Source organism: Myxine glutinosa, chromosome 13 (assembly GCF_964187855.1).
Source record: "Myxine glutinosa chromosome 13, kmMyxGlut1.1, whole genome shotgun sequence".
Lineage (NCBI taxonomy): Eukaryota > Metazoa > Chordata > Myxini > Myxiniformes > Myxinidae > Myxine > Myxine glutinosa.
In genome coordinates this window covers 1,568,808-1,588,541 of record NC_136273.1, presented here as the reverse complement: position 1 = coordinate 1,588,541, position 19,734 = coordinate 1,568,808, and the positions used below count along the sequence as shown (strand labels likewise).

Here is a 19,734-nt window from a genome sequence, read left to right as displayed (position 1 = left end):
GTCAAATGTACAATCCTCAAGTCAAACACAAAAACATGTGATCTCGACCCCCTTCCCACCGATTTGTTTATTGAGTGTTTGGACACCCTCCTCCCATTTATTACTGCAGTTATCAATGATTCTCTAACTACTGGTTCATTTCCGCTTCTCTTTAAGCAAGCTCTTGTTAAACCACTTCTTAAGAAGCCCACCCTTGACCTTAACGACATGAAAAATTACCGTCCCATCTCCAACCTGTCTTTCCTGTCAAAGATCACAGAAAGAATTGTGCTATCACAGATGAATGACCATCTAGTTTCAAATAATCTTTTCAATTCTCGCCAGTCAGCATATAGACCAGGCCATATCACCGAGACTGCTCTCCTACGAATAACCAATGATCTTCTGACCTCTCTTGACTGTGGTAAGGTTTCCGTTCTTGCGCTTTTTGACTTGTCTGCCGCCTTTGACACGATTGACCATAGTGTCTTAATTCGTCGTCTTGAACTCACATTTGGTATAACTGGTACTCCCCTTTCTTGGCTGATGTCCTATCTTACTGATAGAGTGCAAACAGTTGTTGTCAATGGCCAGAAATTAGCCCCTTCTCCATTTTCCTTTAGCGTTCCCCAGGGCTCAGTCCTGGGACCTATCCTCTTTCTTTAGTACACTCAGCCTCTATTTTATCTTGTTGCCAGACATTCAGTTGATCACCACGCCTTTGCGGATGACAATCAGCTGTACAAAGGAAGCACGATTCAACAAATCGTGCCCACTGTTGAAGTGTTAGAAGGCTGTATTGCCGACGTGAAGGCGTGGATGACCCAAAACAAACTTCAGCTGAACGATGCTAAAACAGTGTCTATGATTGTAAGATCGCACAGATGTCCTCTACAATGTTGACTTCCTACCACTATTCATGTTGGTGAAACCGATGTAAACTTTGTTTCGTCGGCCAAGAACCTTGGTGTGGTTTTCGACTGTAACATGACATTTTCCAAGCAAGTACTTCAAACTTGCAAATCAGCATACTTTCAGCTACGAAAGATCGCATCCATTCACCACTTTCTTACTCCTCAGGCTGCTCTAACTCTGGTCTGTGGCCTTGTCCTCTCAAGGCTAGACTATTGTAATTCTTTGTATGCTGGCTGCCCTCAGTTTCTCTTGGATAAGTTACAAAAGGTTCAAAACTCTGCAGCTCGTCTTGTCTGTAAGGCTAAGAAGTCTGACCATGTTGCTCTGCTCCTTGAATCTTTACACTGGCTGCCTGTCTCTGCTCGTGTGCAATACAAAATTTGCACACTATGTTATAAATCATTGTGTGGAACGGGACCTCACTATCTCTCCGATTTGCTCACTCTCTATGAACCTCGGCGACGGCTTCGTTCAAGCGACGACTCTATGACCCTAGAGCCGCCGCGCACCAGCACCAAGTCGTTTGGTGAGAAATCCTTTTCCTTTGCTGCACCTCTGCTCTGGAATGACTTGCCTTCCTCTGTTCGACATGTTGACTCTCTTCCTGCCTTTAAAACCTCCTGCAAAACCTATCTGTTTCACAAGTCTTTCAAAGTCTAAGTCCTGTTTTCCCTTTGGTTTGAGGTGGGACAGAGATCGAGAGTATGTTTGTGTACATGTGCGGGGGAGGGAGGGGGAGGAGGAGGGGAGAATACACATCTGTGGGTTTTGAATGGGAAGGGAGAGGAATAGGGCAAGAGTGAAGGTGTGTCTGTGTGTGTGTATGTTTGTGTATGTGTGTGCGGTGTGTGTGTGTTCGCATGATAATGTAAAGCGCCACGAGGGTCGTTAACTCTGCTTGATGGGGCCATATAAGACTCCTTTATTATTATTATTATTTATTATTATATCATACCCCATTTATCAATTACCATATTAACAATATCCCCCTCTTTATAAAGTTTGATTGTAAGTGGCGCACTAAATTTAATACGAAAAGGGGTGTGGTCTGGAGAGCCAGGTGTTGTGATTGTAATTTCTACTTGTTTGTCATAACGCGCTGTTTTCTCTTGGAATATATAGTGTAATACATCGCCTAATCTCACCAAGTCGTTGGTATCTGTGGGACTCGGATAATTGATTAATTTATAACTATTTTTCATATTAAGATTTTTAGTTATATCATATTTCTGTCGTTCAACTTGTGCCTTTGTATAATAATTTGATAAATCAACAGTCGTCTCTTGAGATCCCCTAAACATAGAACCGTCTTTTCCAACGTAGGTCATTTTAAATAAAAGTAAAAATAATATCAGAAAACTCTTCATTATTGTTGAGGTGAAATAATACATCTAAAGATAATTGACCACAACATTTATAATTTACTTCTTGGACTTGAAACGTTTGACAAACACTCTCCCCCTTCGGTAGGAAGTTAATTACTTCAATAGGTGGTCCATAGCTATCGAAATAATATTTACCCCTGCCATTATAAATGCAAGTCCAATGAGATCCATTCCCACTATTATCTTCTAAATTCATTATAATATTCTTTGTATTTTTAGGTAACTTTGGTAATTCATCCCTCATACAAATACATACGTTATTGAGGTTTAGCTGTTTGCAATATTTACCGAGTTCTATATTTGACGTTGTTTCCTTTCCAAAATGTTTAAACCACTCCTCCATTTTATTTTCGAAAAATTTTTTTCTTTTTATTTAGGAGAAAGATATAACCCATTACCTCTTTTAGTTAGTTTAACACCCGCCTATGCGATAAAAGAAAGCATATCTCCAACTAACGATCTCGCTCTATCAGGCAAACTTTCAAGCCTTTCAGCAAAATCTACAATTACACCGCTTCCACTAACTTCTTTCTCCAACGCCTTGTTGTGTCTTTCCAATTCTTTTTGGGCTGCTAGTTGAGATTTCCTTTCGTTAGCGGCTTTTACCGCTGTTGAAATACCACCCGTCGCCGCCCCCGCTGCACCTACAGCACCGGCAATTAAGGGGATTAGGACTAGAAGCGGAAGAAATCCTCCTGTTATTTCCTTTAGTGAATATTTCTTCAACATAGGTTTTGACATTTTTAAACTAAGTGAACTGGCACTATTTAGTTTTCCCTCCTGTACTTTTGTGAGCAAAACACTAATTCTCATATCACCCTTTCTTTGAATTGTACGAACATTAATCTTACAAGGTTTATGATTTTGGATACAAGATGATAGTTTATCACGATTGATTTGATTAATATATACGTCAGTTGTTACTTTACTCATTTTATTTATGAAAAGTGTTTTTTCCTAGTTATTACTTATGTGATATTGGTCATAACACCATTATCCGTATTGATCTGTAGTTCTGTTTCTTCCAAGAGTAAACAATATGCATCAACTTCTTCATTCTCTTCTCTTTCGATGTATAGGGAAGCATCCACTCTATTAGACCTTGTAGTTTCCTTTTGCGCACTTAGGTCAATCGCGTAGATTGTATATATGTCTTTAAACGACGCCATATCCAAAATGGGCTCTTGATTACCGTTGCTTTCACACTCCTTTTGGTAAGACTTATAAGCTTCAGCATAATCATTGTTTTTCCAATTAATTTCCAATCTATCTCGAGGATAAAATGTTGTACAGTGAGAGTACAGTTATGGTTGTAGGTGATGTGGGTTTTGATTTCTTTTTCCATTTTTGTGGACTATCACAAAATAGTTGTATTACATCCTCAATGTTGAGCTCATTTAGTTCGTGTTGAAGCTTAAATAAACCGATTATATCTTCTTTTTTAAGTCCCACATTAAAACCTTGTGATAGTAGTTGGTACTCTGGCTGAAAACTTGACTTTGTGAAAATTATTAAATTTTCATAATCGAAAAATTTTGGGGTAAGGAGCATCTTTAAAAGCAAACAGGTTTTTCCACATCCACTTGACCCGACTATTAGGCATCTTAACGAATTTGGGAGATTTTTATGATTATTAAATTTTATCTTACTTTCCCACACGGGTAAAAAAAATCATCCATTTTATATAGGCTGAAAATATATAGCGGGTAATCATTCATCCTGCGTGTTGTTATCCCTATTTGTATTATAATTATGTAAGCAGATTAGAAGTGACTCAACCAACCGTCTAATTGTGTTAAATATATGTTGAAATATTTTGAAAATGGGTCCGGCCATTTTATATACCCTGACAAAAAAAATTGGGGAAAATCGTGAAATCTGACAAATCAGAAATTTTGAAAATCCATTTTTTTATTTTTTGAAAATTGTGAAATCTGAAAATTTGGAACATTGGGAAAATCGAGAAAATGTGAAAATTGGAAAATAATTAATTAATTGGTCACTTCCGGTTTGTGGTGAGTCGCTTCCTGTTTTTGGGGTTGAGGCAGTTTCGGTTTGGGGGTAAGGAGGATGTGGGGAATGTGGTCTGGGTCTGGCCTGGTCTGGAACCTACCGTATACATCTACTAACATGTCTTTCAATCCTGACAAATCTCACACTCTCACTATGTCTCTCCGAAAAGACCGACTGGACAACCCTCCCATCTACTTTCTGAACAATCCTCTCCAAGAAGTTCTGTCGCTCAAGCTTTTGGGTCTCACTATCTGCCAGGATCTTTCATGGGAAAACCACATTTCCAAGCTGGCCTCCAAAGTCAGTCGCCGACTGGGCATCCTCCATCGTGCGAAGTCCTTCCTTGGCACACCTGAGCTCCTCACCACATACAAGGCTTTCATCCGCAGCTCAATCGAATACTGCTCTCCCCTCTGGGATGGTGCTCCTGCCTCACACCTAGCTCGTCTTCACGCTGTTGAACCAAAGCTTTCAGAATCATTGGAATCTCCCGCGATGAAGCTGATTCTGAGGGTCTTTCACTCACTCACCGCAGGCTCAGCTCTGTTGCTCCCCCAGCTCTCTCTGGGCTCTGTCCCCCAAATATTTCTGCAGGTGGCACAAGATCTGCCAGCAACCCTCTTATCATGCCAGCAAACTGTCAAAATCAAGACTCTCTGCTCACCTTCACTCTTTCATTCCCCTTTTTCCCCGCCTCTGGAACAAACTCCCTCACTCTCTTCAATCCCACTCCTCCCTCCAGGTCTTTAAAACAGCTGTTCACCACCATCTCTTATCTTCCCTCATTCAACCTTGATCTTTTCTACCCCCGTTAATTCACCCCAGATCCACTTTTTTGAAATACCGACTTCTTTGCTGGAAGTCCTAGCAGTGTCCATGTGTTTTTTTTTTTTTTTTACCTCCCCCACCCCTTCCCACGCCTCCTCCCCCCAAGCCCTCTCCCTCCACAGATCTCCCGGTGTCCCTGCTCTCAAATGTTGTACTTGCATGCTTCCCTCTCTCTCCCCATCTTGTCTCCCACTCCCTTTATCTTATGAAGTACTAGCTGAGGTACCCGGCTTCGCCCGGGTTGAATAAGAATAATACAAATATATGATGAAAAGAACATGTATATTTTAGAGCAATATCACAGTACATTTCCTACATGACGTTTTGTCAATTTTCAATTTCTCAAACCTCTTGGTATACAACATTTCTGGTTTTCTTACTTGGTGCCAAGACATAAAGATTGCTTGGTTTTCCAACCCTCGAGCAGCCCACGTACAGCTGGCCATGGGAAGTACCCGGCATTGCCGGGCGGGGAAGGGAGGGGAGGAGGAAGGGGAGGGGAGAAGAGGGGGGGAGGGGAGAAGAGGAGGGAGGGGGAGGGAGGGGGAGGAGGAGAGGGGAGAAGAGGAGGGAGGGGGAGGAGGAGAGGGGAGGGGGGAGGGGGGGGAGGTGAGGGGGAGGGGGAGGGGAGGGGGAGGGGGGAGGTCAGGGGAGGGGGAGGGGAGGGGAGGGGGAGGTGAGGGGGGAGGGGAGGAGAGGGTGGGGAGGGGAGAAGAGGGGGGGAGGGGAGAAGAGGAGGGAGGGGGAGGAGGAGAGGGGAGAAGAGGAGGGAGGGGGAGGAGGAGAGGGGAGAAGAGGAGGGAGGGGGAGGAGGAGAGGGGAGAGGGGGGGAGGTGAGGGGGAGGGGGGAGGTGAGGGGGGGAGGTGAGGGGGGAGGGGGGAGGGGAGGGGGAGGGGGAGGGGAGGGGGAGGGGGGAGGTCAGGGGAGGGGGAGGGGAGGGGAGGGGGGAGGTGAGGGGGAGGGGGGAGGGGGGAGGGGGATGGGAGGGGAGGGGGGAGGTGAGGGGGAGGGAGGGGGGAGGGGAGGTGAGGGGGGAGGGGAGGGGGGAGGGGAGGTGAGGGGGGAGTGGAGGTGAGGGGGGGAGTGGAGGGGGAGGTGAGGAGGGAGTGGAGGGAGGGGGAGTGGAGGGGGAGGGGGAGGGGGGATTGGAGGGGAGGGGGAGGGGGGAACAGCTAGCTTGGCAAGCGATAGCAGGCTTTTTACTTTTAGTTTTACCTCAATGTGGGCTATATATATAGTCCGTGCTTGGAGCCTTCAAGTTAAACATAGTTTTTTTCTGAAAAATAATGCAGATGTATAACAATCCACCAATACAAGTTCAGAAATGAATGCAGATCCTTTACTTTGCGATACAAACGCAATTCCCGCCATTTCCACTCACGATCGAGGCCTCCACAGTGACCGCACCTCTTCTTCCTCCTACAACTTCGTCTCAGTTCTTTCACTCAAAATGCACGAACGAAATTCTGCCACATGAAATTATGTAGAGGCCTCGTCGGGGGGATATATGGTAGATAAGGAAGGCGTTGTAACAGAAGAATCAAAATAAAAGTGGAAGACCATAAGGAAATGGGAGCTATTCTGGACCCACAGCCAAACCCGACAAACCATTGCAATACACCCCGAACGTCTAGCGCCGCCACAAACTACACCATGGAATTGCAGCTGCCGCGGTTTTTTAAACCATTGATATTAAAATAAAACGTAGCCTGAAACCACCGGGATTTTATGCTGATTCCGAATCTGTGTCTAAAACTTTTCTCCGATGTGTAGTTCTTGAGTTATAAGCGGACACACACACCACACACACACACACACACACACACACACACACACACACACACACACACACACACACACACACACACACACACACACACACACACACACACACACACACACACACACACACACACACACTCCTTTATATATAGAGATGTCTGCTTTTTTTTGTGATTAATGTTAGCTTACACGAGCCTCGATCTTGTATACAAAAAAACAAAGAAGGAATTTGCACATTTTTTGTGGAGATTTTACGTTAAAATCGCGTTTTAAAGTGGAATTTGTGACACATAAAAGTTATTCCAAACGACCTTCTATCTTGATTTTATGACCTACAGCATAAGGGAAAATGGTGAGGGGTCCAGGGGGCAAATTCCCCCCTTTCCCTCCCCTGCGGACACCCATGATTGTCGGTATAGGGTAAAATGTTACATTGTGCCTTGCTTGATCACACTCCCCATTCGCACATAAGCGTTCCTGCATGATGTCGCTATTTTACTTTTTCATCTAATCTTAGTGTAACGTCCAAACATAATAATAAGACAATACATCTAAACCTTACATGTCCATACATTGCCTTGATCTTAGGTAGCGTTCCTTGCGTAGTTGCTTCCTAAAATGGCACCCATCAGATACTTCCCATTCATGGCCGAGTGGATTATCTTGCTCTGCCGTAGTATCTTTGCTTCCTGTATGAGAGAGCAGTCTTCCGTTGTGTCATATCCGTTACGAGTTATTCACCTCCTGTTTCCAAATGTCGAGCAAAACAATGTACAATGCATTTCAATGCATCAATGCAAACAATGTACAATGCATTTCAATGCATCAATGCAAACAATGTACAATGCATTTCAATGCATCAATGCAAACAATGTACAATGCATTCGCATTTTTCTCTTGTAGAATTATTTCAAGAGTTCATGGAGCATGTTTGACTTCATTACGGTGCTCGGAAGTATCACGGACATCATTGTGATGGAGCTTAAGGTACAGCGGTACAAACTGATAGATGTATAGCTTCCAATTTCCTGATGAACCACAGTGCACCAACCTGACATGACTGAAAAGAACAACTCTGGTCTTATGGGGTTTCTACCTGGCATTTTCCCTTCACCCAATTCCTATTTACCCATACACTCCTGAAAGAACGCATCCACTTCCTCCCTGCCACTTTCCTCCATGTTTCTTCCATTACAGAGAAGTTTCATCAACCTCAGTTTTCTTCGGCTCTTCAGAGCGGCACGGCTCATCAAGCTTCTGCGCCAAGGGTACACCATCCGTATCCTCTTGTGGACATTTGTGCAGTCATTCAAGGTAAGACGTGCAGGTGAATGGGACAACGGCTTGCAGAAGTCTTTCAGATCATCAGTAATTGGGGTGAATTTATTTGAAGTGAGATGAAGAAATGTTGGAGACTTTACAAAAGGTGAACAAAAGTTGATGCCTTACCTATGGCAATCATTTTGAACTTTCTGGGTGCCAACAACGGCACCCTGTTTTGCTTAGATGAAAACATGATAATTTCTGTTTCATGCAACGTCAGTCAGGTCAGTCTTTTGGGATTGCCACTGGTAACGTGTAACCCAGTGATACCTGCCGCACGGTCGGATTATAATCGGCGACTAAGCAGACACCCCTCACTGGCTTTGCTAGTGGGGAGGATGACTATGACACCTGCCAGGACCAAAAAACAACACCTGGCAAAGGGCGGCTGAGCTCCCGTAAGGAGCCAACGGCCATCCAGTAAGGAGATGGTGTCTCCTAAAAAACACCCGTCCGGTTTGGATCGGTTCAAGTCATACAGAGACTTTTAAAATGGTAGGTGCTGCTTCCTTGCTTGCACGGACAATCCCCTTCGGTTGGCATCCATGTGGAGGAGGAAATTCCTCTTGAGGAAATGCCCCACTGAGTACGGTGAGAAAAGCGGCGCTATTGTTATGACGTCGCGGATGTGATTTGTCGCTGATGAGTATCCCAGGAAGTGACGTCAGCACATTAACAAGATCAGTGGCTGTAGTAAGTGTTTGTCTCGTCAGTATGTCCGTGTGTGTCCGTGTGTGTTTGTGTGTGCCTGTATGTGTGTCCGTGTGTGTCCTCATGTAATGACATTGCCAGTTTTATCCTTTTTCTTTTGTCTACGGAGAGGTGAACTCTTGGAGATAATTTTTGTAAGGCTGACTTGGCTGCACCTGAGCAGGTTTGAGATTGGAGGCAGCTGAAATTTGATTGCTATCTAGGTTCCTTTTGATGATTGCATCTTTGCCTTTTTGGGTTCCTCCTGATGCTTCAATATTATATATTTTGTGTTTTGTTTGAATGTGGATTGTCTTTCCCCAAAACATAAAGATTATGTTGCCAATTTGCTATGATTTAATCTATTAAATTACACGGAAGCACATCGTCCGTTCCACATTGAGGTAGAGAATATAGGCAATATTTAAACTCGATCTCAACTAAACCTTTCAGGCCATTTGTGCCTCATATTTTAACTCCAGCTGCTCTAACTTTGATTTTTGCCTCACCGTCAATGTAATGAAGTATTCTGTTTCTGGGACTGGGCCTTACCGGACGCGCCCCGATTGCGCTTCCCACATTGCCTCGGTGCTTTAGGTTGTGCACCAGGGCCTTACCGGACATGCCCTGATTGCGGTTCCCAGATCGCATAGGTGCTCTAGGTTGTGCACCAGGGCCTCACAGGATGCACCACGATTGCGGTTCACTGATCGCTTAGCTACTCTAGGTTGTGCACCAGGGCCTTACAGGATGCGCCACGGTTGCGGTTCACAGATCGCTTAGCTACTCTAGGTTGTGCACCAGGGCCTTACATGATGCGCCACGATTGCGGTTCACAGATTGCCGAGATGCTCCAGGTTGTGCACCAGGGCCTTAACGGACGCGCCATGATTGCGGTTCACAGATTGCCTAGATCAGTGTTTCCCAACTTTTTTCGCTATGTGGCCCAACTGGCTTTTGACCTGACATGCCATGGCCCAGTGGGGATCATAGCAATTTTTTGAAACCAAATAAATGTCAATAAGAACCACAACTTAATTCAATTTAGACTTTTAGAGTATTTAATGGAACAATATTTCTTATTTGAACAATTTCTTTGTGAAATGAATTAATGCGAGTGAAGTAAAGCAAATTTATTTGTGACAAAGGGTCGTGCGAGAAATTTTTAGAGCAGAACATCAAGAAAATCAATTGAAAAGGCAAATGAACACTTCAGACTTCAAGGCTTTTCCATAAAAAACAAATATTTATTTTAAATTAAGAAATGAAACTCTATTAACACATTGCAATAATAACCAGGAAAATAAAAAATATTTGAAAACTCATCTCCAGGGTGCTTTGCTTGTGGGCTGCAACACAAAACATTGCAGTATCTACCAATTGAAAAAAAAACTCAAACCAGTTTAACCTGAAGCTACTTTAATGAGAGATGTTCTCCTGAATATTCTGCACCAGTTTCCAAATCCTAGGTTCTGTTGTAGAAAGCGCACATCTAAGATCTGCCTCACATTCAAGGCGGTTCCGAGCCTTTGTCTTCAGCTGCACCAACGTTGAGAAGCCTGATTCACAAAGATAAGTTGTTGCAAAGGGCAGGAGTTTCCGAAGGCATTCCTTTGCAATGTTGGGGTAGCTTCCCATCATTTTTGGCTAAAACTCAGAGATAGAGGAAGCTTGAAAGACATCTCTGCATCCAGAATCATTTTGAAATTAAATCAGTTCATCTTGCAGGTCATCCTGGACGTCACTGACTTTAACAAGAAAAGGATTCCTCATGACCGCCAGTCCTTCTCTCCCAATTTCTGGAAAGTACTGCAGAAATTATTATCGGAGACAGCTGAGGTGTATCACAACATCCTTTGCAACGCCAGGATGCAACGGCTCATTAATAGTGACTTCTGAAAGAGATTCGAACATGGTAAAGTTGTCCTCAGCCTTTCGTTTCCAGTTTTCAAGCTTCTGTATAAATACACTAAGAGTGTCAATGAACTGAATGATAGTTGTTCCCTTTCCTTGCAGCTTTAGATTCAGTCTGGTCAGTTGATCAAAAATATCCACAAGGTATGCGAGGCGAAAGACCCACAGCTTTTCATGGAAGGAAGCCTCAAGTTTTGCTATTCTTGCATTTGTAGGAAACTCTGCATCTCTTCTCGGAGTTCAAACACTCGTACCACAACATTTCCTTTTGATAGCCAATGCACCTTGGTGTAGTAAATCAGGTTCTTATTCTCTGAATCCATTTCTGTGCACAATTGCTTGAACAGTCGGGAATTCAAAGCACTGCTTTTCACGTAGTTCACAATTTTGACGACTTGTTCAAGAACATCCTGAAGATGAGATGGAAGGGTTTTTGAAGCAAGAGCTTGCCGATGAATCAGACAATGAACAGAAATGATGCCTGGAGATAGATTTAGAACAAGCGCTTGGAAGCCACTTTTTGCTCCGAGCATAGCTGGGGCGCCATCAGTGCACACTCCACAGAGATTGTGCCAGTTCAGTTCATCGTGGTCAAAGAACTCTGTTACTTTTTTCATCACATCCACAGCTCTGGTATTTCTTTCGAGAGAACGGCAGAATAAGAATTCTTCCTTGATGGAATCACCCTTCACATACCGAACGAAGGCATGAAGCTGGGAACAGGATGAAACATCTGTGGATTCATCCAACTGAATTGAGCGCAATCCAAATGCAGCGTCTTTGATTTCAGCAATCACCTGTTCCTTTATGTCACTAGACAAGTCAGCAATCCTCCTTTGAACCGTATTATTTGACAGGGAGATTTTGTTGAACTTTTTTTCAGCTTCTTCTCCAAGCAGAATGCTAGCCATCTTCAGAGCACATGGCTTGATCAGAGTCTCTTCGACTGTGTGAGATTTCTTCTGTTGCGCAATGAGGAGCCTGACGGCATAAGAAGCCTCCGTAAGACGCTTGTTTTGCTGAAAGAATGTTCCACTTTGATCCAAGCACTGTGCTTCACGTTCTTTTCCATTCGCTTGAAGAAGTCCACATCCTTATGTTGATGATGTGGATGAATCTTCTCCAAATGGAGCTTCAACTTCGATGGCCGCAAAGATTTATTTCCGAGAACTTTCTGGCACAGGACGCATTGTCCCTTTAATTCTTCATGATCATGTAATGATGTGAATCCAAACTTTATGTATTGCTCATCATATCCTCGTTTTGTCATTTCAGAAGGGTTTCTGGGGAGAAGGGGGAGTGAGGGAGGGGGGGGGGGGAAGGAAAAAGATAAAAAAAACAAGTCTAAAAAAATATGCAGGGAATAGTGGGTGGCCACCACTGGCCACCACCAACACACACAGAATTGAACTCTTGTTTTAGGTCTTGTGCGTGAAAAGATTATATTATTTGGGCAAGTATTGGGCAGTCTTTGTGACCCACCTGGAAAACGTGCTGTGGCCCACCAGTGGGCCATGGCCCACTGATTGGGAACCCATGGCTTAGATGCTCTAGGTTGTGTGCCAGGGCCTTACCGGACGCACCATGATTGCGGTTCACAGATCGCTTAGATGCTCTTGGTTGTGTGCCAGGGCCTTAATGGACACGCCATGATTGCGGTTCACAGATCACTTAGATGCTCTAGGTTGTGCGCCAGGGCCTTACAGGACGCGCCATGATTGCGGTTCACAGATCACTGAGATGCTCTAGGTTGTGCGCCAGGGCCTTACAGGACACGCCATGATTGCGGTTCACAGATCGCTTAGATGCTCTAGGTTGTGCGCCAGGGCCTTACAGGACACGCCATGATTGCGGTTCACAGATCGCTTAGATGCTCTAGGTTGTGCGTCAGGGCCTTACAGGGCGCGCCATGATTGCGGTTCACAGATCGCTTAGATGCTCCAGGTTGTGCGCCAGGGCCTTACAGGACACGCCATGATTGCGGTTCACAGATCGCTTATATGCTCTGGGTTGTGCGCCTGGGCCTTAACGGACACACCATGATTGCGGTTCACAGATTGCTTAGATGCTCTAGGTTGTGCGCCAGGGTCTTACAGGGCGCGCCATGATTGCGGTTCACAGATCGCTTAGATGCTCCAGGTTGTGCGCCAGGGCCTTACAGGACACGCCGTGATTGTGGTTCACAGATCGCTTAGATGCTCCAGGTTGTGCGCCAGGGCCTTACAGGACGCGCCATGATTGCTGTTCACAGATCACTTAGATGCTCTTGGTTGTGCGCCAGGGCCTTACAGGACACGCCATGATTGCGGTTCCCAGTTCGCCTAGGTACTCTTTGGCCTCGTTCCCCACGGTGGCCTTAACGTTATGGTTTGTCTAAGGACTCTAAAGCAGGTGTTGCTTACATGAGCTTGGATGATCTTTTTTCTTAGACTACGCAGTTGGGTTTTTCTTTCTTATTTAGAAAATGAGATTTTTGATAGCAACTGCTGCAACCCAACCCTTCATGTATTTAGTACAATAAGAAAAGCAGGACAGTTGCAGAAAAGAGGAGATCAATGTATTGTAGTCTGGGATTCTCAACCACGGGGCCAGACTCTCAGATTACTTTACAGATTTTGAAATTAGCAAATAAAACAGACTTACTTTACAGCTTTTGAAATTAGCCAATGAAACGGGCTTATTTTACAGATTTTGAAATTAGCCAATGAAACGGGCTTACTCTACAGATTTTGAAATTAGCCAATGAAATGGGCTTACTTTACGGGTTTTGAAATTAGCAAATGAAACAGGCTTACTTTACAGCTTTTGAATGAGCCAGCGAAACAGGCTTACTTTAAAGCTTTTGAAATTAGCAAATGAAACAGGCTTATTTTACAGCTTTTGAAATTAGCCAGTGAAACAGGCTTACTTTACAGCTTTTGAAATTAGCAAATGAAACAGGCTTACTTTACAGCTTTTGAAATTGGCCAACGAAACGGGCTTACTTTACGGCTTTTGAAATTAGCCAATGAAATGGGCTTACTTTACAGCTTTTGAAATTAGCCGGTGAAACAGGATTACTTTACAGCTTTTGAAATTAGCAAATGAAACGGGCTTACTTTACAGCTTTTGAAATTGGCCAACGAAACGGGCTTACTTTACAGCTTTTGAAATTAGCCAATGAAATGGGCTTACTTTACAGCTTTTGAAATGAGCCAATAAAACGAGCTTACTTTTACAGCTTTTGAAATTAGCCAACGAAACGGGCTTACTTTACAGCTTTTGAAATTAGCCAATGAAAGGGGCTTACTTTCCAGCTTTTGAAATTAGCAAATGAAACAGGCTTACTTTCCAGCTTTTGAAATTAGCAAATGAAACGGGCTTACTTTACAGCTTTTGAAATTAGCAAATGAAACGGGCTTACTTTCCAGCTTTTGAAATTAGCCAACGAAACGGGCTTACTTTACAGCTTTTGAAATTAGCAAATGAAACGGGCTTACTTTCCAGCTTTTGAAATTAGCAAATGAAACGGGCTTACTTTCCAGCTTTTGAAATTAGCAAATGAAACGGGCTTACTTTCCAGCTTTTGAAATTAGCCAACGAAACGGGCTTACTTTACAGCTTTTGAATTTGCCAATGAAACGGGCTTACTTTACAGCTTTTGAAATAAGCAAATGACACGGGCTTACTTTACAGCTTTTGAAATTAGCAAATGAAACGGGCTTACTTTCCAGCTTTTGAAATTAGCCAACGAAATGGGCTTACCTTACAGCTTTTGAAATTAGCCAACGAAACGGGCTTACTTTACATCTTTTGAAATTAGCCAATGAAACGGGCTTACTTTACAGCTTTTGAAATTAGCAAATGAAACGGACTTACTTTACAGCTTTTGAAATTAGCAAATGACACGGGCTTACTTTACAGGTTTTGAAATTAGCAAATGAAACAGGCTTACTTTACAGCTTTTGAAATGAGCCAACGAAACGGGCTTACTTTACAGCTTTTGAAATTAGCCAACAAAATGGGCTTACTTTACAGCTTTTGAAATTAGCAAATGAAACAGGCTTACTTTACAGCTTTTGAAATTTGCAAATGAAACGGGCTTACTTTCCAGCTTTTGAAATTAGCCAACGAAACGGGCTTACTTTCCAGCTTTTTTAATTAGCCAATGAAACGGGCTTACGTTACAGCTTTTGAAATTAGCAAATGAAACGGGCTTACTTTACAGCTTTTGAAATTTGCAAATGAAACGGGCTTACTTTACAGCTTTTGAAATTAGCCAATGAAATGGGCTTACTTTACAGCTTTTGAAATGAGCCAATAAAACGTGCTTACTTTCCAGCTTTTGAAATTAGCCAACGAAATGGGCTTACTTTCCAGCTTTTTTAATTAGCCAATGAAACGGGCTTACTTTACAGCTTTTGAAATTAGCAAATGAAACGGGCTTACATTACAGCTTTTGAAATTAGCCAATGTAATGGGCTTACTTTCCAGCTTTTGAAATTAGCCAATGAAACGGGCTTACTTTACAGCTTTTGAAATTAGCCAATGAAATGGGCTTACTTTACAGGTTTTGAAATTAGCAAATGAAACGGGCTTACTTTCCAGCTTTTGAAATTAGCAAATGAAACGGGCTTACTTTCCAGCTTTTGAAATTAGCCAATGAAACGGGCTTACTTTACAGCTTTTGAAATTAGCCAATGAAACGGGCTTACTTTACAGCTTTTGAAATTAGCCAACGAAACGGACTTACTTTACAGCTTTTGAAATGAGCCAATAAAACGAGCTTACTTTACAGCTTTTGAAATTAGCCAATGAAACGGGCTTACTTTACAGCTTTTGAAATTAGCAAATGAAACGGGCTTACTTTACAGCTTTTGAAATGAGCCAATGAAATGGGCTTACTTTCCAGCTTTTGAAATTAACCAATGAAACGGGCTTACTTTACAGCTTTTGAAATTAGCCAATGAAATGGGCTTACTTTACAGCTTTTGAAATGAGCCAATGAAATGGGCTTACTTTCCAGCTTTTGAAATTAACCAATGAAACGGGCTTACTTTACAGCTTTTGAAATTAGCAAATGAAACGGGCTTACTTTCCAGCTTTTGAAATGAGCCAATAAAACGGGCTTACTTTACAGCTTTTGAAATTAGCCAATGAAATGGGCTTACTTTACAGCTTTTGAAATTAGCCAATGAAATGGGCTTACTTTCCAGCTTTTGAAATTAGCAAATTAAACGGGCTTACTTTCCAGCTTTTGAAATGAGCCAATGAAATGGGCTTACTTTCCAGCTTTTGAAATTAACCAATGAAACGGGCTTACTTTACAGCTTTTGAAATTAGCCAATGAAATGGGCTTACTTTACAGCTTTTGAAATTAGCAAATGAAACGGGTTTACTTTCCAACTTTTGAAATGAGCCAATAAAACGGGCTTACTTTACAGCTTTTGAAATTAGCCAATGAAATGGGCTAACTTTACAGCTTTTGAAATTAGCCAATGAAATGGGCTTACTTTACAGCTTTTGAAATTAGCAAATGAAACGGGCTTACTTTCCAGCTTTTGAAATTAGCCAATGAAACGGGCTTACTTTACAGCTTTTGAAATTAGCCAATGAAATGGGCTTACTTTACAGCTTTTGAAATTAGCCAATGAAATGGGCTTACTTTCCAGCTTTTGAAATTAGCAAATTAAACGGGCTTACTTTCCAGCTTTTGAAATGAGCCAATAACACGAGCTTACTTTACAGCTTTTGAAATTAGCCAATTAAACGGGCTTACTTTCCAGCTTTTGAAATTAGCCAATAAAACGAGCTTACTTTACAGCTTTTGAAATCAGCAAATGAAATGGGCTTACTTTCCAGCTTTTGAAATTAGCCAACGAAATGGGCTTACTTTACAGCTTTTGAAATTCGCCAACGAAAGGGCTTACTTTACAGCTTTTGAAATTAGCAAATGAAACGGGCTTACTTTCCAGCTTTTGAAATTAGCCAACGAAATGGGCTTACTTTACAGCTTTTGAAATTAGCCAACGAAACGGGCTTACTTTACAGCTTTTGAAATTAGCAAATGAAACGGGCTTACTTTTACAGCTTTTGAAATTAGCAAATGAACCGGGCTTAATTTCCAGCTTTTGAAATTAGCCAATGAAATGGGCTTACTTTCCAGCTTTTGAAATGAGCCAATAAAATGAGCTTACTTTACAGCTTTTTAAATTAGCCAATGAAACGGGCTTACTTTACAGCTTTTGAAATTAGCAAATAAACCGGGCTTACTTTACATCTTTTGAAATTAGCAAATGACACGGGCTTACTTTACAGCTTTTGAAATTAGCAAATGAAACGGGCTTACTTTACAGCTTTTGAAATGAGCCAACGAAACGGGCTTACTTTACAGCTTTTGAAATTAGCCAACAAAATGGGCTTACTTTACAGCTTTTGAAATTAGCAAATGAAACAGGCTTACTTTACAGCTTTTGAAATTTCCAAATGAAACGGGCTTACTTTCCAGCTTTTGAAATTAGCCAACGAAACGGGCTTACTTTCCAGCTTTTTTAATTAGCCAATGAAACGGGCTTACTTTACAGCTTTTGAAATTAGCAAATGAAACGGGCTTACTTTACAGCTTTTGAAATTTGCAAATGAAACGGGCTTACTTTACAGCTTTTGAAATTAGCCAATGAAATGGGCTTAATTTACAGCTTTTGAAATGAGCCAATAAAACGTGCTTACTTTCCAGCTTTTGAAATTAGCCAAAGAAAGGGGCTTACTTTACAGCTTTTGAAATTAGCAAATAAACCGGGCTTACTTTACAGCTTTTGAAATTAGACAACGAAATGGGCTTACTTTACAGCTTTTGAAATTAGCCAACAAAACGGGCTTACTTTACAGCTTTTGAAATTAGCCAACGAAACGGGCTTACTTTACAGCTTTTGAAATTAGCCAACGAAACGGGCTTACTTTACAGCTTTTGAAATTAGCAAATGAAACGGGCTTACTTTACAGCTTTTGAAATTAGCAAATGAACCGGGCTTAATTTCCAGCTTTTGAAATTAGCCAATGAAATGGGCTTACTTTACAGCTTTTGAAATTAGCAAATGAAACAGGCTTACTTTACAGCTTTTGAAATTAGCAAATGAACCGGGCTTACTTTCCAGCTTTTGAAATTAGCCAACGAAACGGGCTTACTTGACAGCTTTTGAAATTAGCAAATGAAACACGCTTACTTTAAAGCTTTTGAAATTAGCCAACGAAACGGGCTTACTTTTCAGCTTTTGAAATTAGCCATTGAAAGGGGCTTACTTTACAGCTTTTGAAATTAGCAAATGACACCACGGGCTTACTTTACAGCTTTTGAAATTAGCAAATGAAACGGGCTTACTTTACAGCTTTTGAAATGAGCCAACGAAACGGGCTTACTTTACAGCTTTTGAAATTAGCCAATGAAACGGGCTTACTTTCCAGCTTTTGAAATTAGCCAACGAAACGGGCTTACTTTCCAGCTTTTTTAATTAGCCAATTAAACGGGCTTACTTTACAGCTTTTGAAATTTGCAAATGAAACGGGCTTACTTTACAGCTTTTGAAATTAGCCAACGAAACGGACTTACTTTACAGCTTTTGAAATGAGCCAATAAAACGAGCTTACTTTACAGCTTTTGAAATTAGCCAATGAAACGGGCTTACTTTACAGCTTTTGAAATTAGCAAATGAAACGGGCTTACTTTACAGCTTTTGAAATGAGCCAATGAAATGGGCTTACTTTCCAGCTTTTGAAATTAACCAATGAAACGGGCTTACTTTACAGCTTTTGAAATTAGCCAATGAAATGGGCTTACTTTACAGCTTTTGAAATTAGCCAATGAAATGGGCTTACTTTCCAGCTTTTGAAATTAGCAAATTAAACGGGCTTACTTTCCAGCTTTTGAAATGAGCCAATTAAATGGGCTTACTTTCCAGCTTTTGAAATTAACCAATGAAACGGGCTTACTTTACAGCTTTTTAAATTAGCCAATGAAATGGGCTTACTTTACAGCTTTTGAAATTAGCAAATGAAACGGGTTTACTTTCCAGCTTTTGAAATGAGCCAATAAAACGGGCTTACTTTACAGCTTTTGAAATTAGCCAATGAAATGGGCTTACTTTACAGCTTTTGAAATTAGCCAATGAAATGGGCTTACTTTACAGCTTTTGAAATTAGCAAATGAAACGGGCTTACTTTCCAGCTTTTGAAATTAGCCAATGAAACGGGCTTACTTTACAGCTTTTGAAATTAGCCAATGAAACGGGTTTACTTTACAGCTTTTGAAATTTGCAAATGAAACAGGCTTACTTTACAGCTTTTGAAATTTGCAAATGAAACGGGCTTACTTTCCAGCTTTTGAAATTAGCCAACGAAACGGGCTTACTTTCCAGCTTTTTTAATTAGCCAATGAAACGGGCTTACTTTACAGCTTTTGAAATTTGCAAATGAAACGGGCTTACTTTCCAGCTTTTGAAATTAGCCAACGAAACGGACTTACTTTACAGCTTTTGAAATGAGCCAATAAAACGAGCTTACTTTACAGCTTTTGAAATTAGCCAATGAAACGGGCTTACTTTACAGCTTTTGAAATTAGCAAATGAAACGGGCTTACTTTACAGCTTTTGAAATGAGCCAATGAAATGGGCTTACTTTCCAGCTTTTGAAATTAACCAATGAAACGGGCTTACTTTACAGCTTTTGAAATTAGCCAATGAAATGGGCTTACTTTACAGCTTTTGAAATTAGCCAATGAAATGGGCTTACTTTCCAGCTTTTGAAATTAGCAAATTAAACGGGCTTACTTTCCAGCTTTTGAAATGAGCCAATTAAATGGGCTCACTTTCCAGCTTTTGAAATTAACCAATGAAACGGGCTTACTTTACAGCTTTTGAAATTAGCCAATGA

General features: G+C 41.8%; 1 protein-coding gene across 1 annotated transcript in view; it reads left to right on the top strand.

Annotated features, from left to right (window-relative positions):
- LOC137439185 (putative voltage-dependent N-type calcium channel subunit alpha-1B) overlaps positions 1 to 19,734 on the top strand; it is an 856,614-nt gene that overhangs the window by 652,848 nt on the left and 184,032 nt on the right. The window contains exons 33-34 of the mRNA XM_078766934.1: positions 7,807 to 7,890; positions 8,101 to 8,217. Of these exons, the coding sequence (XP_078623060.1) occupies positions 7,807 to 7,890; positions 8,101 to 8,217 (201 nt within the window). The remainder of the gene's footprint in view (positions 1 to 7,806; positions 7,891 to 8,100; positions 8,218 to 19,734) is intronic.